Source organism: Cavia porcellus, unplaced genomic scaffold (genome assembly GCF_034190915.1).
Source record: "Cavia porcellus strain 051 isolate PalLab524CR breed Dunkin Hartley unplaced genomic scaffold, mCavPor4.1 scaffold_25, whole genome shotgun sequence".
Lineage (NCBI taxonomy): Eukaryota > Metazoa > Chordata > Mammalia > Rodentia > Caviidae > Cavia > Cavia porcellus.
Window position 1 is genome coordinate 42,498,793 of NW_026947508.1, and position 23,574 is coordinate 42,522,366.

At 39.6% G+C, this 23,574-nt stretch overlaps 1 protein-coding gene across 3 annotated transcripts in view; it reads right to left on the minus strand.

Annotated features, from left to right (window-relative positions):
* Positions 1-6,513: 6,513 nt before the first annotated feature.
* Positions 6,514-23,574, minus strand: part of LOC100722476 (sodium/glucose cotransporter 4) — a 35,448-nt gene continuing 18,387 nt past the window's right edge. Inside the window, exons 12-13 of one of the 3 annotated variants that reach the window (XR_010043173.1) lie at positions 10,262-10,464; positions 6,514-6,788 (exon numbers count right to left, since the gene is read on the minus strand). Coding sequence is in view for 2 of the 3 variants with exons in the window: in XM_063236442.1 (XP_063092512.1) it covers positions 22,540-22,664 (125 nt within the window). In the remaining variant the exon portion in view is untranslated. Of the gene's footprint in view, positions 6,789-9,544; positions 10,465-21,923; positions 22,665-23,574 lie in introns of those variants that run through there. The other 2 variants (XM_013144298.3, XM_063236442.1) reach the window with 2 other exon arrangements.

Below are 23,574 nucleotides of genomic sequence, written 5' to 3' on the forward strand. Positions count from 1 at the left end.
TTATAGGTAAGTGGAGGCAACTTGAAAATAATCTCAGTGAAATAAATAGAATCACATTAGTAAATGTAATATTGTCTCTTTAGTGTAAAAAATAATAAAAACTGATAAAAATGGGATTCAAAAAGTACAATAGATATTGTGAGAGTGAAAGGGAAGAAAAGTGTTCTAAAGAGTTTAACGATATTTCACCATGTAAGATAGATGACCGTATTACTGAATTTCTGTTGAAATACTGAACAGAATGATTTGCACTGTCAATGGTTGAATGTCTAGCTAATATTTATGCTTTGATTTTATGACTTTGGCAGCTATTTTTTAAAATGACACTGAATAATGTATCACCAACATTTCTATGATGTTAATTTTTTTAAATTTGGTGTTATTTAACCCTTCTTTTCTGTTTTTCTATTTTCTTTAAGTTTCTTTTCTTTCTTTGAAAAAAGAGAACAATATGCAATATAACAACCATTGTCAAATTTCTTTCATTCTAATTTGAAAACCTGTATTGCTATTGTTTTGAGTTTGCTGTTGTTATTTTGTCTTTTGCTTTTTTCCTTCTTTTCTGAATTTCTTCTTTTCAACATAAAAGAGAAATAAACATAAACATAAAATAAAAAAATAAAAGCATTATTTTAAGATTTAAACGTAGCGTAATTCATAATACCTGTATCTTGCAGGTGGCCTATATTTCCATCAACAAATGAATTGGTAAAGACAATGTGGTATTTTCCACAGTGGAGTACTACTGTGCCATAAAGATAACCTGGCATCATCTGTTAGAAAATGGATGCTCTTCGAGATCATAGTGTTAAGTGGAATAAACCAGACATACAAGCTGAAATATTGCATTGTTTCGCTTATATGAGGAACCCAAAAAATAAAAAGCAAAATAAACACAGAAAACTGGAAGTAGGCAGGCAAACTACTCTGAAATGGGACGGGGTTAAAGACATAAAGAAAGGGGAAAAAGGGTGATAAAACCACATTAAAATGTGTTACTCATACGCAGCTCTCTACATAAGAATGCAAATATTATGTACTGCGAGCATGTACTAATAAAATAGAAACTTGTAAATGAAAAATAAAACAGGGAAATCTCTGAGGCACTCTGTCTTATGTGAAGCTGCCATTCCTCAAAATACAGATGACCCTGCAGGAGGCTTCTCTTACCCTCCAGTAATGACTTCACAGCAGTCCTGTGGGCTTGCAAACCGGTTTTCACTCAGTGATCATGCTTTTTTCAATACCTAAAAAGAAAGCTCACATCTTCCTTGTGATGACAAATGTGTAAATAATCAGAGTTAGGGAAAACTAAGATGCACAACCAGAGATTAGAGCAGTTGAAAATACTTTGTTCTAGGTTTTTCCCCTAATGGAATGGGTTCTGACACACCCATTCTTAATGAAAGCAGAGGGGATAATTTTGTCCTGTTGTTTGTGGTACCAGAACTGAACTAAGGACTTCACAGTGAGCCATATCCTTGGCTTCTTGTATTATTTTTATTTTGGAATAGGGTATCCTTAAGGTGCCTAAACTGGATCAAATTTGTGGTTTTCCTCCTATATCTTCCCATATTATCAGTATTGCTGATATAACATGAGATATCATGCTCAGCTTGCCAGAGTACTTTTAAAATGAAGAAACATGTGGAGAATATTAATGGAGACAGCTCTTTCCTTACCAAATTTTGGCACATTATATTCTTAGACTTTTTCTAGGAAGTCAGGGGAAATTTCCACTGTCATCACTTGATTTTCAATGTAATTGTATGATAATAGAGACCACTAGAAAGTAGATCTGAGCATGATTGATGATCAATCAATTTACTTTCTATGTTTACTTGTGAGTCTGTCCCAGGCCTAAGCCCCTTGTCTGGAGGTGGACGGTGGATTCACAGGAAGCAAACCTCTGTGAGTCACTTGTCCCAGCTGAGGCTCCAATCCCAAATAACTGGACAGAGACTGTAGTTTCCAGCATCTCACCCCGCCCTGCCATGAATGCTAACCTGGAGTTAAGATAGTTCTCCTCATTAGCATATTTTACTATTTGGAGAAGTCTTTAAACTGACTCTGATGGTCCTGCTCAGCTGCCCGAACTTTCCTCAGTATTTCCTTCCTTTGTTGGAAAACCAAATAAATATGGAGCACCTCAATAAGTTCTTTGCCTCAATCCCCAGAGAATCTCAAATTTGGCTGGAAGGTTTTAATCGTCGCAGAACCCTAAAATCATACCACTGGTCTCTTTTAATTAATTCATCATCATTTTCTTTTGGAAGTTGTGGGCCTGATCTTCAATAGCAGAACAACTTGCATTGCCTAAAAGTAGAGCATGTGTTTACATGCTGACTCTAGTAATTTGAGATGTATGAAGCTAACAGTAGGCCAAGAAAGGATCTATAAGGAAATGCCACCTCATACTTTACGGATTAAAGCATAATATCTTTGAAACCAAATGTTTTCAACAAAGAACTTCATTTCATTAGAATTATACTATCTTTTAAATAACCCAACTATAGAAATCACTTACTCAAATAGTTTTAACTGATCTATAAAAAGGTAGAAGAAAAACTATATATAATGAAAACCCATAGCAAGAGTTTCTGGTTTGCATGAGCGACATAAGTACAAATTAAAACGATTTAGTCTCAACCGTAAGATAATACCATCCTTGACAACTGATATAGGAATTAAATGAAAGTCATTTCATCTACAGAAAAAAAATGTATACAATGCATTGCTATAGCGTTCTGGTGATACCCTGTGTCAACTTGAGAAGTTTCAAAGTATGAGACTTAGCAGGGAGCCAGGACCTTATTTTGTAAATATTCTCTTTTGGTGCAAGAGGAGGGCACAGAGATTTTGTGAGTGCTGCATCTGTGCTGGGGGCAGGGGTGGCCTGCATACAATATATGGGAGGAAAACAAGCTCATCTCCCCCTCTTTTGCTCTGGCTGCTTTTGTGGCAGCTCCCTTGAAGTGTGCCCTGTGCCATGCTATCTTACCCTGGAGCCAGCTGATTATGGACTGAAACCACCATAATGAGACAAATAAACCTCTTCTTCCTTCTTTTTGGGTGTCTGGTATTTTGTTCCAGCAATGAAACGAAAGTAACCAAGACATACAGGCAGTAATTTTCTAGAAATTATCCCAAATGCATAGGAAATGAAAGCAAAAATTGACAGAGGGGATTGCATCACACTAAAAGGCTTCTGTACAGTATGTAAAGTAGGGGCAAAAAGGTAAACTTCAGAATAAAAAATATTTTCTGACTTCTTTTGACAGAGAATTAATGTCCAGAATATATAAGCAATTAAAAAAGTAATAAAAATCAAAATAAACCCAATTAAAAATGATCAAATTACCTAAGTAGATGATTCTCAAAGGAAGATATACAAATGGCCAATAAACATACACAAACGCGTGATACGATTAGCCAGAAGGAAAACTGAAATAAAAATGAAAACTAAATATGATTTCACAATAGCTAGAATGGCTTTTGTTATTTTTAAAAAGTCAATGATGATAAATTTGTGGAGAAAATAGAACTCTTACATATTGTTACTTTGAAAATAATTCACACAGCTATTATGGTGCACAGGCTGGAGGTTCTTCAAAAAGACTAAAAGTAAACTTACTATATAAATTAGCTTTCCCATTATTTAGTATAAATTCAAAGGAAATAAAATCAGCGTACAAAAGTTATACCTGCACACCAGTGTTTATCATGACACTATTAACAATAGATAATATGTAGAACCTGTCTAGCGGCCTGTGGATAAATGGGCAGATAATGAAAATGTGGTATTTATCTAGAGTAGAATATTATTAATCCATTAAGATGAAATAGAACTAACTCATAGAATGATGAGGGAAATCAGCCAGACTCAGGAAACAACTACCACATGTAGTCCTTCGGAGATGAGAACTAAACTGTTTATTGGAATACACAGTGATTATTATGGGTTGGGAAGTATGTAAAATTAACTGCGGGAAGTGTGTGGAGAAACTGAAAGTCTTGTATGATGTTAGTGAGAATGTGAAAAGGGGTGGCTGCTATGGAAAATAATATAGCGACTCATTTTTAAAATATTTACTTATAATCAAGAAATTCCTCGGATGGATCTATAGTAAATTAACCGACTGGAGGGGCTCAATGAGATATGTGTAGACTCGTTCACAGCAACATTATTGATAGTTACAAAAACATGGAAAGAACCCTACATTCATTAATGAATGATTGAATGAATAAGCAAAATACCATCTACATATGATATAGTATTATTTAACACTTAGAAGAAAATTTTGTCAAATGCAACAACATAGATGAACATGAAGAATATTGTATTAAGTGAAATCAGTCAGTTACAGAAGAATGACATATGAAATACAGGAAATTAGCATAGTCAAATACACACAACAAGGATATAGAGTGGTGATTACCAGAGCCTAAAATGAAGGAGGAAGGGGGTCTTGTTTGCAACATGGGCAAAACATGATGCCATAGCATTCCAAGTAGTGCAAAATAACCAACTATTCCCAGTAGTATTTATGTCGTGTCTCTGCTATCATCACTGTCATTCATTCCACTTTTATACATTAAAAATGAAAAAGAATAAACACAGTAACACAGAATTTCAAAACAAAATAACAGAGAACACTGCCTAATATATTGTGTGTTGTTGTCTTCAAAATAGTTGTTCAGATTACAAAATATAGGCATGAAAAAATGATAAAACAATTGAACAATGAATCATTTCACTTTTAGGTAATCTACTATTGTGGAATGCGTTGTTTTTATTTTTTTAACAAACTGTTATCTATTATCAACTAAGAAAAAATGAAATTTTGTTTTACATGATTTTCTGAGTACTTATTTGTCTCTCCAATGATCTGATCTGTGTCCTTTACCCTCTCTAATGGACTTCTAACGATTTTGAGGATGAGTCTAATGAAATTATTACGCTTTTTTGTATAAACTGTCTTTATTTTTCTTTAACATCTGATGGACAGTTTTACAGAATTCCATTTCTTTGGTTCTTTTCTGTCAATACTTAATTGATTACTTTCTTCTTGCTTGTATGGGTCCTAAAAATTTGGATATACAGCAATTTTGTGTCTATACATCCATATAGATGAGCTGAGTTGCTTCCCTCTGGCTTCCAGAATTTTAAATTCAGAGCTGAAGATGCAGCTCTGTGCAGGGCACTTCCTAGCATGCTGGAGGTCTTGGGTTCAGCCCACAGTGCCATATACTAACAAGTGTCATCACTTGTAGGTTGCATACTTAGGTACAGTGCTTTTGTTTGTTCTGATCTGTTTCCTTTGGGAATTTATCCTGCTTAGTGTTTGCAGATCCTATGTGTGATGTTTGACATTAATTTAGGGAAAGTCATAGTTATTATTGCCTTGAGTGTCTTTCTTCTTCTTCTGATACACACATTGCCATTGTCTCAGTTCTTGGACTGTCTTTTCACAATTTTTGGTCTTTATTCCCTTTACTTTAGTTTCAGAATTTTCTATTGGTTAAAAGACCAAGGCTCAAGTATTTTTTCCTGAGCTAGGTCTATCTAGTCTACTAATGAAATTGTCAAAGGTTTTATGACACAGTACTTCTGATCTATAACATTTCTTTTCTATTTTTCTTAGAATTTCTGTCTTCTTACATCATCTGTTTTTACATATTATGCACTTTATGATATTCCTTAGCACATGAATTATTAGTTACTTTAAAATTCTTGATCTATAAGTTCAATATCTGAGTCTGCTATGTCTCTTCAATCTATGGTGTCTGTGCTTTAGCAAGTGTTGAAAGGTTTTGAAAGCCAAACATGACTACTGGGTAAAGGGAAATCTGAAAAGGAAGTGATGTGGTGATAAAATGTGTTGGAACGAGAAGCACCCTGTGATTTTCTCAGTAAGTTTTAGTATTTTAGGGAGCCTGTGCTCTTGGGTAGTGAAATTCATGAGTGCTTCTCAATGTTTTCCACCTTGTGGGTGGTTGCTGATGCGTAGCGAGGGGCAGGAAGATCTTTTCCTTCCCCAGGTGAGTTAACTTCAATAGGTAAGAGAAAATTGTAATTGATTAATTCTGGTAAACTTGTTTCCCTTGAAGTCAGGGCTTATTTTAAAAGACATATATCAAAATGGTTATTTTTCCTTCTCTTTACTGAAAGTACAAAGAAATTGTTCTCCAGTTATTAATTTTAAGAACCTGATAGAAATTATGGAAATGTATAAAAAAGAAAGCCCCTTTTGCTATGCTGGATTTCTCTGGAAACTTTAATGCAGGTTGGTGTACACTGAACTTCCAGTAATTCACTAACACACTAGTAAAAATTAAAGTAGTCAGAAAGTAAAATACAGGGAAGACTTTAGAACTTGTTTTATGAGACTTGGCTAATCTTAAGCTAAAACTACACAAATACATTGAAAGTAAATAAGAATCAGTCTGGTAACCCACATGAAGATAGATGGGAAAAGTATAAGCTAAATATTAATAAATTAAATCCAGCACAATATAGAATGATGCTATATTATGAATAAATGAATTTGATTAAATTCCACATTGGAAAATCAATACATGTAAATATTCTAACATAAAAACTGATTATAAGTTCAATTGATACAAAAAAAATTCAATAAATTCAATATTATTTCAGGATGAAGTCTCACCATGAACTAGTGTAGCCATTACACAGCTACGTTCGCGTAGGCAGGTTGCTCCTGCTGTTCCTCAGGGGAACCTTGGGGCGTCCCCCAAGACTAGAAACCGAAGGAATCCTCCTTAATCTAATAGAGACATTAAGAGAAAAAATTACTATGCATGCTTTTAAATTTAAGTTTATTGGTACAATTTAAATTAATGCAATGACAACATTCATTACAGCGAATGTTATCTGTATATGATGTATCTTGATTCTTCTTAAATTTTGAACTGGGACAAATTGAAAGCTTATTTCCTATGTTGGAATTCCAGCCTCCAGAAATAAATTTCTATTCTTTAGAAATTACCTAGTCTGTGGGATTTGTTGTAGTTGTACAAAATAGTCTTAGACACCAGAAAAGTTTAGCTCTCAAAAAAGTATACTAAAATTTACATATGAATTCATGACTATACTAGCCAGAACAAATCTAGAAAATCAGAAATCCTTATTATAAAGCTATGATTAGAAAGACTTATTATAAACCTGTAATAATCAAAATAACATGGAATTGGCAAAAGGTAGACAGATAGATATGTAAATGAACCAGAATGAATAGACAGAAGATGACCTCAGTATGACAATGTTTTGCCCAAGTGTAGTAAAAATATCCAAGTTAAAAATAATAGTCTTTTGAAAAGTAATACTAGAAAAATTAAATATTCATATACAAAAAGTAGAATACAAATTTTGTGATTTAAAAACTATCAAAATGAATAATTGTATGCAGATGTATATGTGTAAAATTTTTAAGAGAAAATATAAAAAGAAAACTTACTGATTAGGCAAAAAGGTCTTAGACATGACACTTAAAGAACAATCCATAAAATTTTTTAAAGTAACAAATTGGACTTTAATAAAAAGGAAACCTGTTATACAAAAGAGATCATGTAAAGAAAGAAAAGATTCAAATTCTAGAAAATGTTTATGTATTAATATTCCAAAAAAGGATTTTCAAAACTCCTTAAATCAAGAATAAAAAGAAATACAAGGAAAAAGAAGAAAGAAAAAAGAAACTCAAAATGTACTTTCACAGAATCATCATTAAAGAGGATATATGGGTGCCAAATAAGCATGTGAAAGATATCCAAAATTATTGTGGAAATTAAGATCTGTATTCATATGAAAAAACTGGGACACACGTCAACAAATTGGAGAACTTAAAGTAGGCAGGTGATTGGAAAAATGAAAACTACCAAAACAGACTCTATAGGAATCACACGAAAGCCTACATTAGTAGAAACTGCAGTAATAATCAGAAACTTGCCCTGAAAAATACACTGGCAATTTTCACTAAACATCTAAAGAAGGATTAACACCAGTTTGGTACACAATCTTTCCAAAATCGGAAAGAGAGGAAACATTTATAGCAGATTCCATGAGAGCAATAGTGCCCTTATGCCATCAGGACAAGGATGTCATGACAAAAGTACCAAACACAGATCAGTATCTCTTATGAAAACGCATCAAGATCAGTTATGAACACAGATATATTTTGGATGTAATTTGTCCCCATCAAAACTCATGTTGAAATTTGATTCCTACATAACAATATGGAAAGGTGGTGGGAATTTAAAGAAATGATTTGCCATGCAGTCTCTGTGCTCATGAGCAGGTAAATGTCTTTCCATTCACAATCTTTTTTAAATAATTTAGTAACAGATTTTGAAGAAGTGTTAGATCTCATGGAAATACATTATTTACCACAAGAGTGAGTTTTTCTGGGTAATGCAAGATTACTCTGAACATTTGGCTCTCTTCTGGCCACTTTTGAACACATTCCTACTATGTGATGCCATTTACCAAGAGGCCCTGACCATAGCTGAACAGGTATCAGTCACACACTCTTAGACTTCCAGAACCGTGAGTTAAGAGCTTTTCCTTTTTTGTTTCTTAAACTTCTGTATTTTGTTTTGCTTTTTTTCTTAATAGGGCACTCAGCCTCAGATTCTTTTTATATTTTAAAGAGATTAAGACAAAAGAGGACAGAACAAACAGATCAGAACAATGTAAGCAACACAGTAGTTCACGACAAGACAATCCAATATTAACAGTAGCTATCATAATGTCTCTTTGAAATAATTGAGCATACCTTCACATACAATAGTATCAAACATAAAAAACTAGTGTAAAACCACTAAAGATAATGAAAGTATTACAGGGCATTCAAAACCAAATAACAGAAATGAACAATGGCTAATATATTATCTCCTTTTCCATAAAAAATTTTGTTTATACTACTACAAATATTAAAATCCAATAAGAAGATATTTTGTTATATCAGCACAGAATAGACTTAAAAAAACACGAAAACTCTCAAAATGCTAGCAAGCAGATCTAATAACAAATAAAAATATAGTGAGTATTTAAGTTCCAAATAAGTAACAAAAATTGTAAAACTATTAGACCTATATTACAAATAACGTATTTACAGTAATACGGTATTCAAGCTGGGCCTGAAGACTTGTGCGTACAATGTCAGCTCCCTGGGAGGCTGAGGCAGAAGGTAAGAAGTTTGAACCCAGCTTGGGCAATTTAGTTACTTCTCCAGACCCTGCCTCAAAATTGAAGCAAAACAAAATCTGAAAAGGGCAGGAGATGTAGCTCAAAGAAAAAGCCTTAGGTTTAGTCCTTGGTAATTAAATAAAATTCATGATGTATTTGAAATTCAAGTTTAACTGAATATTCTAAATTTAACCTGATAACTCTACCACAATGTCAGAGACATGTATAAGTTGATGCACGGGGTCAATTCATCACCTAACAAAACCACAACAATACCACCATGTTCAGATGATGAGTATCTTAATAAAAGTACAAAAAATTTGCACCAGGATAGTCATAGTAACTTTATTTATAAAAGGCAATAATCAGAATAACCCAGGAACCAAAGAAGTCAATAAGCAAGTTGTGACTTTCTACAAAATATAATATACATAATAATAAAAACCAAATTTATACACAACCTGTATGAAGATAAAAGAATTATACTGAGTTAAAAGAGTCAGATAAAAATTATTCTTTCAATATGATTTCATGGATGTAAAATTCTAGAAAATGCAAATAATCTTTATGAAAGCAAATAAGTGGTTGCCTGGGCATAGGAGAAAGGAGAAGAAAGAACACTTGCAAATATACATGAAGATTCATTGTGGAGGCATTGGTACCTTTGTTAGGGACTGCTGTGATAATTTCATGGGTGTACGCATACATAAAAAACAAATTATTCCTCTTAAATATAATACAGTCAACTGTACATCAATAAATTATTTTAGAAATGCTACTTTTAAAAATACAATTTTAAAATATTGGTAACAATATTTTAATTAATAGTTATACTGACTACCTGTGTCATCAGGACTTCAAGTGTGGATAACTAGAAACACCTGCCATGGTGACCATCAAGATTAAAACACTGTTACTACTGTAATTTTCCTCTGATTTCTCTACTATTCTATGTGAAAACTTTACTAAGACATTATGGAGTCAAAGCCAAAGGAATCCTTAAATCAAGGTTTAAGGAGAAGGTAAAAGCCTTGCACTGAATTGTTATATACAGACCTGATCACTCACTTGCACTCTGGAATCCATAGAGACATTCCTTCAGGCCTTTCAAATGGTGGCCTCACTGCCGGCAAGCAGTGCTCACACAGCAGTGCACAGTAGCACCTCCCTGCAGTCAAGGAGGAGACACTCTGCTCCCCGGAACCTCCACCTGCTGCCTGTCAGTGGAGCTTCTTCTCTTGCTGATTCTAAACCACCATCTGTGCAGAAAGAAAACAGCAATTTTACACACTATGAATCTCATTTACTCAAGTATATTTGCAGCTTATAAAATCCAAGGAGACTCTGTTGCTGCTATGTTCCGTGCTGTGCAATGATATGGGAAATAAATAAATGACAAATCACCAGGCAGGCTTTCGTCAGGGTAGTTATTTATCACATATTTATTTTCCCCGTCTTTCTTTGACATCACGATGACTGTGGGAAAGACTTGGGGAGTTTGTTTTCTAACTGATAGCTATAGTCCTGAAAATTAGCCCTGTGAATATCATTAAGAGTTTTCTCCTTTTTTTTTTTCACAGAAATATTATTTAGTTTTCTTTTTTCACAGAATTACTGAATATCATCTTTTCTATATTCCTGATTAAATTCCACTTTCTTCTTCTTAAAGTTAAACTACATTCATTTTCAACGAGAGAAGAACATTTGGAAAATAATTTCCAAGTATTTAAATTAGATAAACAGTGAAATTTTAAAAAATGAGAACCTGTCAAGACTTAGGCAGTGTTGTAGTCAGAGGTTGGAAGGACAAAAATTACTTACAGGAAACACAATTTGTAGTATTATTCGTAATAGTCACACAAGTAGTCAAATAGAAAGTGCAAGAAAACTTTCCACATCTCTAAAGACTTAAAAAATCCAGCTGAGGACCTGGTCCCACAGCAATAACCTGCGTGAGTTCAGCTGAAGACCTAGAGCCCGAAAATGACTCATGCAAGTCTGTTTCACAGATCTGCACTGGGAAGGAAAAGGCCAGCAGTGGAAGCTTAGAAAGTCTATGGCAGCGGGCTGAAGGATCCCTGCCAGTAGGTGGAGCGTTCTGCAGTGGAGCCAAGAAGTGATGTTCACAGTAAGGACCAGGGCTCTCCCAAAAACTATGGCAGCCACCCCCCCATAGTGAAGATGGGGTCGGGAGCTCCTCTGACCATGAGAACAGCTGAGTACATATCAGGAAGCCAGCGTGACAGACTGCTCCTAAGATTAAGCAGCACACATCTTCCCCTCTGGGGCCAGGAAGCAATGTTCAAAGTAAGGCCCAGAGCTCCACCAACATGAACTGCAGCCATTCTCAGGGACAAGTCCAGACCTCCTCTGATGATGGTAGCCAAAGTCACGTCAGGGGAGCCATCATGACAAGCTTCTCCAGCAGGACTTATGGTTCTAAACAACAACAACAGCAACACTTTGGAAAACCCGTGGTGCTAATCTTTCTCTTCAGGTCTCGTTTTTGTGCTGACAACAGTCCTCAAGTGGGCCATCCACTCTTAGCACCTTCCTGATTCAGTTCAGCTGCTGTTTAAGCTGACCACTATTTACCAATCCACTACAGGCTGCTGCTGCTAAAAAGTTATGTGTCCCTACAAATCCTCTAATGATAGAATTCTAAAAATGGATATAAACCATGAGTAACAGAGAATACAGTTCTGAAGTGGAAGGTAAAATTTATCAGCTGAGAATTACTGGGACATGGACAAGCCCGACTCATGATATCCCTTTGCAAGCTGTACTTAGCAAGATGTGGCTCAACTGTGTCACGCTTGATGGGGACATGGCTTTCCCAGCACCCAAGCTGTTTTTCAACACCCAGATTGTTCCCAGCAAAACCACAACCTACCACCAATGCTACCATCAAATATCCAGGACAGAATGCTGTAAAGCAGAGATAAGGTAGAGCACACAATCTTTCCAGTGCCAGCACATCTGATAACATCCATATATTTGCATCAGAAACTCTGAGAAGATTCACCACTGATGCACAAGAGGCTTTAAGAATCTGACCACTGATAGTTGCTCAGACATCCTCATACCACATCCCTGTCCAGACACCCTTCAACAATAGCTAAACTTGTGTCCTTACCTACCCTACAAACCCTCCTCTTCTCTTTGTTCCCCAAAAATGGGCTTTCTGTGCTCTGTCTTTCTGTACCAAGATATATTGAATCTTGTGCCTTACTCCCTTCAAAGAGCCTGTTTCTGGGTTACAGTTTGGCCTGTTACTGTTTGTTACAGTTTGGTTCATTTTGGCCATTCATTGTATTCTATAGACAGAAGCCCAGTGCTTCTATAGTATTCTAGGTGTTTAGGGAATCAAAGGTCAGAAACATGTATGTAACTCTGTTTCAGAGTCACCATGTTAGTCTTAACCTGTTTTTCTAATGAACCAGTTCAGACTACAAAGGCCAATATCTCTCTGCAAAGCTACGTGAGGTCACTCTGATTTGTTTCTTAGAAAATACTGACACTTGAGGATCAGTGCATTTTTTTTCCCTTTTGTAAGTTACTTCTTAGCAGAAGAGTAAAAGATATTTGGGACAGTTCTTTATTTGCAGTAAGAAAAGAGAGTTATTTGCTCTAAAGTCTCAAGATGCTACCCACTCTCCAGGTAGGATTATTAAGGCCAGCTGACAGGGTCCTGGCATGTGGCACAATGCAATTAGTGGTCTAACTTAGCTTGGACTAGAGTAATTCATTTCACAGAGACCAAAGTTGCTATTCTTTTCTTTTTCAAAAAATGTATTATTTTAAAGAGAATATTAAAAAAGCAAACAGAACAGAGCAAATGAGAACAGAACAATGCAATCAACACAGAACTTCACAACAAGACAACTGGACATCAACAATAGCTAGCATAATGTCTCTTTTCTTGGAAATACTTGAGCATATCTTCACTCACATTAATACCAAACATAACAAAATAATATAAAACCATTTGAGAGAGTGAAAGCACAGAACTTCAAAGCCAAATAACAGAAAATTAACAATGGCTATATAACATCTTATTTTCTGTAAAAAATTGTCTATACCATCACATTTAATAAAATGAAATAAAACACAACAGGATAGAAGCAATCAAAACAAGAACAAAAGCACGGTAGGACTTCAAAACAAGATGATAGTAAATCATCAATGGCTATCATAATGTCTGTTTTCTTCAAATTAGCTGTTTATAACACCACACATAATAAAATAAAAAAGCAGAATAAAACCAATCAAACCAATGGATTAAAACACTATAAGACATCAAAGCAATATAATAGGAAACCATGATTCCATAATATATCCCATTACATTAAAAATTGCTGGTCCTACCATGTGACAGGATAAAATCTAACAAAACAAGACAGAACAAAGCCATGTTGAAAGTATATTGAAGGTCTTCTTGCCGGCAAATGCACAGATCTTCCAAAGCATGGAATTGGGACTGGTTAGTGATAGATTTTTTGTTTCAGATTCATACATCTACCATTACCAAAATTTGTGTGATGACGTCCCACAAAGGGACAGCAAATTAGGTTTAAAAAAAAGCTTCTCATGTGCAAGAGGTGATTGACTAAAAATGTTGTACTATGTCAAAATGAAAACTTAAGTGTATTACAAAGTGTCATCATGATTGTGATACTGCAAGATTATTTATGACTTTTGATTTTTAAATTTCTGTGTAAAATATGTGACTGCTATCTGTTAATATTCTGTAACAATTTAAATACTAGGGCATCCATAATTGATAGAAAACAGTAGTTCTATTTTGTATGATATTAACCTCACTGAACCTATTACAATGTTATATCACCATCTTCTCTTCTGCATGTTCAACAACTGAGGGTTGAAGGCCAAAACTTGAGAAGGATACATGGGCTAAGAAGATAGCCAATATTTTGGCTTGAGCCCTTGGATATCAGTGAGGTCCCTCTGCTGGGACATCTCAATGAGACTCTGGTCTTCAAGGAGTTTGAGGCCCCACAGGGGAAAGTGATCAATGGTGTATACTGTGCCTACGGAGAGACACCAGGAGAGAAGAATCTCCTAAGCTGTCATAGAAACAACTTGCTCAAGCAACGGACATGATTCCTCAGAAAACTGACACTTATAGAAGTACTAAGAGGTGCTGTACATGGTATTAAGGCAATTCTGGCCTTGACAAATAGCAAGAAAATAATTTTAATGAATACATATCTCACTTTGACTTGCTTTTAAACATCCCTTGGATAAGTGTCACCATAAAGAAAAAACAGTTCAGCAGAGTCCTCCAAACACAGTTCCTCCAACTTCTAGTGAACACATACTGACGGCAACTACAAAAGCAGAAAAGGGGAGATGTCAGGAGTAGCTGGGCTAGTGATAGTTCATACATGTGGAGCTGAGAGCACAAAGCACCCAAAGAATGCCCTGAAGACATGGAGTCTACCAGGCAAAAAGGTATTTCAGTCCCGAGAACATGGGGCATGAGAGGCAAGCTAGTTAAGCAAAGGGGTGCCTCAGGACAAATACATGCATAAACGCATCGCAATGGTTGAGCAGTTCCTTGTCTCCTATCCAAAGAGAGGGCTCCACCTGACTTTAGCTTTCTATACATTGTCTCTTATATTTATTTCTCCATCCTTTCACATCCTTGCCCCCAGAACATTGAGAGCTGTGCAGAATGTGACATTGGCATCATTTTTGATGGACAAATCATAATCATAAAAGCAGAGAAACGGGGAAGAAATGTGGAGAGGTTAAGCAGGATACTCAGGTCACCCTGCAAAATGGGAAGCTAGGACGCAGTTGAGGCACAGGGTCCTAAATACCACAATTATTATTCCCCTAGAATCTGAATTATCTCAGACAGCAAAGTCCTGGAGTCGAATCTGGCACACAGCAACCATTTAAAAGTCTTGGAGTCACATGGCCACATTCACTCATTTTGGTGCTGAGCACAGCAGCATAAGGAAAATGGAGAAAGGAGACAATGCCTAGCAGGGATCTGGCCTAGTTCCTCAAACTCCCAAAAAAGTCTACTGTGCAGGCTTAAATAAATGACATAAGTGGTATGATTTTAGGGCTCCAGGAGGAGCAAAGCCCTCTGCAGTGCTTGAGACTCTGCTGGCTAAGACAAGGAATGTCTCTGGACAGGCATATTTAATTAGTACCTAATGAAGGAGTTTAGAGTGAAAACCCAGGAAACTGAACAGAACTTGGGAGTGGTTTAAGGACGTTACCAAATAATAAATTTTGTTTAAATTAAGATAACTATTTTATGAGAAGCTCCCCATGTTGCATTTCAGTACAGGAGTGAAATGCCTGCAGCTACAGTCTTTAGTGAATTGGAGGTGGAGCCAGGTGTCCTCAGCTGTGACCTTATCTTACCCTTTGAAGCATCTCTTTGATCTCAGATTGGGCAGGCCATGTGGCAGCCCTGCATGCCTGTTCAATTTTCACTTTCAACTGCTCCCAAAACAAAATACCAACTCACCTTGGTGCCATGAAACAAAGGGACTTGGCACATATCTACAGTGTTTTACCCAAAAGTAGAATACACATTTTTCTCAGAAGCACAATGAACTTTCTGGTATAAACATCTATGACCATAAAACATAGTAAAATCAACACAAATAAATTGCAAAAACACCCTGAATGTTAATGGATCACACCTGAATAAAACCAGAAGTTAACAACAAAGTTAACCACAGATATGATGCAAGTATATGAAGATTAATCGATACACTCTTGAACAATCAAGCAGTCCAAGAAAATGCCAGGGAAAAACCTTTAAAATTCCCACAGTCAAATGACAATGGGAGCACAACTTTCCAAGCTTAAGGGACACAATGAAAACCACTGAAAGAGGGAATTTCATGACTGTTAAAGCTCACACTGAATAAATAAATCATCTGAAATAGATAACATAGGATTTACCGTCCTAAAAACACAAGCACCCTCCAAATTCAACACTAGTAGAAGAAGGAAATTACAAATCTTAAAATGAATATCAATAAAAATGAAACTAAATAAGGATTTTACCAGGAAATCATGTAAAAACCTAATGTAATCTCAATATCAAATATTGTAATCCTTTTCCAGTCTTCCTCTCAATCTAAAAAGTTATATTTGTAATCCTATTCAGACATTGGCATTTTGGCAAGTTAATTCAATCAACCACTTCCAATGCAACCCACAGCTAGAGTGATGACACCAACACATATGCAAAGATAAGGGCAGTCAAGGGGTCCTAAATCCAACTCAATGTGGATGTGCAAAGGCCTTGATGCAAGGCCTCTCCCAGAACTTATTATCTTGTGAAGAAGGGGTAGACAAAACAAATCTTTGCAATATGCAAGGTGATAAGCAGAAAGACCAGTCTGTATAACTTAATGGGGACAGCATATGAATGAATTCAGGAGGCTGGTGCTTCTGTTTCTGATAAATAAACATTTATACCCCGGAGACACATAATCTCTTACTTTGAGGCTCCCACCCAGTTGACATTCCTGGAACTGAGTGGCTCTGCCATCCTGCTGTGCTCAGATCTTTTACAGAGAGCACTATTTTAGAAAACAGGACACTGTCAAGCAGACTTCAAAGATTACTTATCAGTTCAGCTGTCCTTATTTGCACTGCTGAAAGGCAACTGAAGAGTGAAGGCAATACCATAGCCGGCTCTGTACATAACAGTATATGGAAATAAGACTTGATTTAACTAATATTGTTGTGATTGTTCGGTACGCAAGGTGGTGAATCCATGTAGTCTTCTACAAGAACCAGTGTCAAACTTTTTCCAGGTTTTTTTTTTTTGTCTTTTTTCCTTTTTTATCTGTACTGGGGATCGAACTCATGACTGTCTGCTTACAAGGCAGGCGCTTATTCCATGGAGCTAAATCCCCAGCCCCTCAAAGTTTTTTTTTTTTTAATTGTAAAGAAAGTACACTGCCAAATTCACTACTATATCTAGGATTACCTGATATGCTAATCGATATGCTAATCTTAATCCTTATACTAACCAATTAATATAATCTTAAACTTAAATTTAAAGGTAAAGTTTGACCTTGTCCCTCTAGCATAAAGCTAACCCTGATCATTATTCTAAACTTAACCTTAAACCTAAACATTGAAGCAGACTCAAAACACTAATTCTAACAAAACCCCAACTGTAATGTTAACTCTAAGCATATCTCAAAAGAAAAAGCTAATCATTAATCTAACCTTACAATTAACCCTGAATCTAACTCTAAATCCTTACCCTAAATCATAAATACAATCTAATCCTCATCCTAACCTTGATCCTCATCATAATCCTTATGCTCACTTTAATCCTTAGACCTGCCACACTCATGCAAAACCTAAACCCCAAACATATTTGCAAACTCTAACCCCCAAAATTTGCTCCTAATCCCAAAACTTAACACTAACCCCAATCTCAAAACCAACACTGACTGAAATTACACACAAATTCCAAGGACAGGCTCAAACCTAACACTTACCCTAACCTGAAGCCCAACCGAAAATAGACTCTAACTCTAATACTCTAACCTAACCTTAACCCTAACTACTAACAACAATGGTAACCTAAACCTGAATCCTGAACACTATGATGATGCTCTTAAAGCCTAACACTAACCCTAATCCTAATCATCATTCTAACTCTTGAACTAACTCTAAACCCAACACTCACTCTTACCCTATCACCAAAACTCACCTGAATCCTTAAAATAACCCTGCCACTTACATCCTCAGCACCTGTCCCTAAAAATCCTAACATTACATTTCCTCATACTCCAATAAAATTTTCTTCACAATGTGCTTGGTGATTAAAAAATATATGACATGGCCACTAACAAAAACACTAGCAGTAAAATTAGCAGGGAACAAAACCTAATATATCTAGCCCTATGAATCACACATGACACAGGATCCTAACTCTGAACTATACATAATAGATGTCAACCTAACCAGGTGCTAGTTTCCTACACCAACCTGATGTGATAGGTGTTCAACCCTACTTCAAGGACATGCCTTGATCCTCACTCTGCACCTTACCAGAGACCTAAACATCACACTGGCCTTTAGCTGAAACCTTCACCAGAAAAGAATTCTAATCAGTGGCCTGAGCACCACAGCCCCTTCTTCACTACAAAGAAGGAGGGCCTGGTTCTTTAAGAGCTGTCTCTACCCAAGAGAAGCCAGGGTCTACACAAGGATAATAGTGCAGGATGTGTTGAGTTTGAGTGTTTCCAGTTTGGCAACTAGCAGGTTGGGAAGGGTCATCCATCTTTTGTAGGGGACATGGGAGAAGCAGGTAGGGGAGGGGAACACTAGGAAGTGACCTCACTTCTTTGACAATGCGCCTAACAGAACCTAGAACTCTCAAGGCTGGATGCCTACAGTTACTGGTAGAGAGACTCAACAACCAGGAGGATGTTTTCTTGCTGTTTCCCAAAACGCGAAGGCTCAGGCCACAAGAGTTGGTGGAAACAGGGTCTTATTCGAAGGCTGAAAGGCTCAGGCAGTCGTCAGCCCCAGAGCCTGGAGCACCCCGACCCCAGAACCCCCAACATGACACAGGAGAGTCCCCAACAGGTCAGAGTCAGCTGGGTGAGCCCAGAACCCTGCCTGCCTCCTTGGTGTGTGGGGCAGTGTGCGTGAGTGGGTGTGAAACGCCTTTGGCAGCTGATCCACATGGGGGCTGAGCTCTTTAGAGCTGGCTAGTGTTTCCAAGCCTGAACACTCCATTCTCACTGTCACCTCAGGACTCAAAGAAGTCCAGCCCAAAGCTGGAGGATGCTGGCAAGGTGGGGAGCATGGAGCCAGACATGCTGAAGAAGCTGGTGAACAACTTGGTGCCCGCCCATCTGCGCGGGGACACCTTCTTCGTGCCTGCCTTCCTGGCCATCTACAGGAGATTCGCCACCCCGCAGCAGGTGCTAGATCTGCTGTTCCTCAGGTGTGCTCCACCTCCAAGTCATGGGGCCCTGGACCATTGGGAAGCTCTTGGGGATGGACCCCCTGAAACGTTTTGCACCCTAATATTCCCTGAGGATAATGCTTTACTCAGAGGACTCCTGTTCACATGGTTTATTCAACCAAATAGGTGGGGCCCCAGAACAGTAAACCTAGGTCCGGCTCTGGGTAAGAGATGGGGTCCTGGATCTGTAAGGTATCCCCAATCCGCCCCTTGAAGGAACTGTCTAGATGGAACTTGATTTTCCTAGGTTCCTGCCTAGAGGAACACAGAGCGGGGACCTTTAAGCGGGTCTCAGCACCCAGGTGCAGTCTTGAGATGTGGGCACAACTGGCTGGATCACCCACAGCACAGATGTCTACACAGCACCTACTGTGTACGGGTAGCTTTCCTGAGGTTTCTCTGTCATTCAGGGAGCAGCGCAGAGGGACCTCTCAGGCTTCCCAGCCTCTTTTGCCATCACACAGTCTCATACTCCCCTAGACCTCCTGGGAGGCCAGGACAGTGAGTGTTCAAAGGTCACACTCTGCTGTCTCTTCTAGGTACCCCTCCTTCCTCCCGGACTCTGAGGAGGACGAGCAGAATAAGAGGTGAGAGGCCATTGGGCTAAGAGGGATGGAAGAATCCTGTCCCCAAAGTGGGTTGCAGAGGAACTGGGGTGTGGGCGAGCTGAGAAAAACCAGGGTCCCTCAGTGTTCATTGATTCCCACTAGAGGGCTTGGATCTGAGGCTGGGCCTCCAGGTGCTGCAAAACAGACATCTGTGCTTAGGGTTCTGTGCATGAAGGAGGCCCTCAGGGTTGGTCTGGGGACAGAGTAGGTCTTTGTGAGGATGCATCTGTGTGCACAGCAGGTCCCTGTGAGGATACACCTTCATGCAGTCCATTCTCAACCCAGAGAAACCTCGGCATGCAGGATGGAGGCTGCCTAGGAGTTGTGGGACACAGAAGACTCACATGTGGTCCCTACACCTCTTCCCTCTATGCCCAGCTTCTGGCTGGCAGGGTGGGCTATGGCGAACAGTGCTCCCATCAGGCTCTATGACAGGGGCCTAGGACAGGGGAGAGGCCAGGCTCTTGACACTCCTGCCCACCTGCCCTAGGGCTCTGAGTTCCATCCTGGAGACCTGGCTTCTCCAGTACCCAGAAGACTTTTGCCAGTGCCCAGACATGGCCAGCCTCAAGCAGCTCATGGACTATGCCCTACTGAACCTTCCAGATTCAGACATCATCCTGCAAGTGGGCAGACTTAGGCCTAACTTAGAGTTTGCTAAGAGGGATCCCTTCCAGAGGTGAGTAGGAGGCTGGGGTTAGTGACTGTGGGTGGTGAGAGTGCAGCAAAGTCATGCTGGTTCCATCAGGAGGAGTTTCCAGAGGCTGCTACTGGCCAGGGGCAAAGGAAGAGGATGGGACCACCGATGGGGCTGGACAAGGGTTGGGACGGGGTCTTGCTTTGGGTCAGTGCCTGGGGCTTCTCTGGCAGGAAGTGGGCCGCTGTACCTTGGGAAAGGCACAAACAAGAGTGGTCTCCCAGGAATTTTCTGTCCTGTCGCTCTCCTGCCACTTCTAGGGCCACAACTGTTTCCACAGAGGCGCCCATTGGAAGGGACCGGGAGTGGAGCTATGGGGGATGGTGTGAGCAGAGCCGGACAGGCAGAAACTGGCCAGCCTGACCTGACTCTCCCTCTCTCTCCCCTCTAGTGGCTGATCCCAACCAGGGATCAGGACAATTGCAGGACAATTTAGACCACCTCACCTTGCAGGACTTCAATGGCAAGTCTCCCTCCCTCCCCTGGAAATGTTGCCTTTTGTTTTTTTTTTCCTGGTTTCATTTATCTGTAGTTATTTTCTGTTAAACATTAATAAAATTTTATTGTAACATAAAATAGAACTGTCCCTCTATTTTAAGTGAACATCTAGTGGAGCTAAGTCCTCACACTGTGCTGTGCTCCCAGAGGCTCTCTCCAGCAGCAGCCCAGAACCCCTGGCAGAGCCCCTGGTCCCGTGGGGAGGACTCTACATACCTGCTGGAGGAAGGGACTGAGGAAGTGCCCAGGTGATGGGGACTCTTGAGTGCTGACCGGCAGGGCCCTGTCCACCTGGCACAAGACTGGCTTTGCACTGGGAAGGCAGCACCCTGCATCCCTGCAGAGCCCCTCTCTCTTGAGGGCCGTTTTCCTGGCCTGTGACATAGTCAGCAGTGCCCTTCCTTGCCTGGATGATAACACAGCAAAGGTCCTGGCATGTGGAGCTCCTTAAGCCCTGAGGCCCAGCTGGGCCCACTCCCAGTGTGCAGTGCACACAGGCAAACTGGAGGAGGAAAGAAAGCACATGTTCAGGAGGGATTTGGTTCTACAGAAGAGGTGCAGAGCCTCAGCTGTGCTCTTAGATGACCACAGAGCCCTTCCACATGTGGAAGCTGGCTTGTAGCTGGAAGAGGGCGTCTGTGGAACTTCATTGAGAAGTGTGCAGTGAGGGTCCAGGAGGAAACCCACCGAAGTGTTTTACTGGACACCCTGCCATGACCATGGCAGGGCTCACCACTAAAACTTTGCCCAGTTACCTGTGGACCTGGGAAAGATCCCACCTCACTGAGACAGGGGGACCTAGGGAGGAGCAGCAGCAGGACCCAGGACAGGTGTGACCACACCATTCCCTGGGTGCATTGAGCCACTTCTCTCCCTGTGCAGCAGCACCCTGTGTTTCCCCAGCCTGGCCAGGGGACCTCTGAGTCACAGGCACAGAAGCAGTGCAGGAAATGAGACACTGTTTCCAAGGACAATCTAGAAGAACACTGGGCTTCACCAGCTCCTAGTACACCTAAAACTCCCGACCTCCAGCAGGGCAGTGCCTACGTGGCACCTCTTACTGGCCTATTACAGTAGCAAATGCCTGTGGACTCCTGTTGCTGTGGTCGCTTTTGCTAAGAGCTCTGTCCTTTCCCTGTGCCTCCTGGACCATGATGGGTGACTGAAATAGAAGGAATTCCTCCTGTTTCTTCTGATTGTGTTTTCCTTTCTCTCCACCCTCAGGTCAGTGTACCCTCATCTGCATCACTTACAGGTTTAGTCCATCTTGGAAAGTCTGGAGACCTGACCCCACTCTTTCCTGCTCTCTGTGCTGTGGTTGCATCCTCTGCCCACTCACCTCCATTTGAATCCAGCTCAGGGCCAGCTGCCACTACCTCTGAGGGAGTCTGACTGTTTGCAAGATGCATTTGCAGGCAGGAAGCCAGGAGCTGTGTGGGAGAAGGGATCCAGCACCTCTAGGCACAGCCTCTTCTGCAAGCATGGCCTCATCCTCAGCTCAGTGTGGGGCCTGAGATGTTCCTTCTGGTCCTTGTCACTGTCCCATGAGAGGCTTTCCCAGTGGCTTTTTCTCAGCTACATGTCTTGCTTTGTACTGTTTTGCTGTTGTTTTTCTGGGGTGTTGGTTGTTTGTTGGTTTAGAATTCATTTTGTTTAACTCTGTTCAAAAATAGAATAAATGTCAAAATTTAATGTGCACTTCTTTTTCATGAATTAGTCTCCAATTACACCAGGTAATTCTTCATCTCTTTCTCCTTTTTCCTTAAGTAGGTGTATTTCTTCCTTCAGTTTCAGTCTTCACTGCAATGCTTTGCAATCATTTCCTTAGTTTCTTGCTTTACTTTGTTGGCTGAGCTCTATTGGAGCTATCGTTGACTTTCATGTTACTCCCTAAGCTGGGAAAGCAAAGCATTTGAATCCAGCAGCAAAGCGTGCTGCTCACATGAGCAATGCAGTGGGGTGGGGCTGCATGGGGTCAGAGGTCTGAGTTTGAGGACCAGTTGGGCTCCAATGTGACAGCATCTGAGCAAATCCTTTCACCTCTGGGTTCTTTTCTTCATTAGTATGGTATTTAACATCTTTGAGTGGTGTGGAAAACCAAATGAGAAAACGGATGTGGAAATTCTCTTTCATAAGATAAATGTGAGGGTTTCTTAAAATTACCCATGATATTAGTCTTCCTACACTTCTCCGAGGCAAATTCATGTTTCCTGAGGCAGCTTCCTGTTTTGTGACTTATTCCTTTAAGAAGGAAACAGTTTAGTAAAGAGTGAGCTCATAATCTGGGGTCAAATGATTCCTTTGAGTTATTTTCAAGTTCCTTGGTTGGAAACGGTGGACATGGGCAAGTGTGGCCAATAAGAGGGAAGAGTGCTCAGTGGTGCCTGCAGTCCCTGTGGCCCAGTGGGGTGAGGCTGCATGGGGTCAGAGGTCTGAGCTTGGGCGATGGGGAAGCATAGGGCTCATCAGCCTGCTCCCCAGGGAGACCTCATCAGAGCGGCTCTGCAATGAACCAAGAGGAATGGAGGGAACGCACTAGCATAGGCGGCTCTGGGGTTCTCTTCATCAG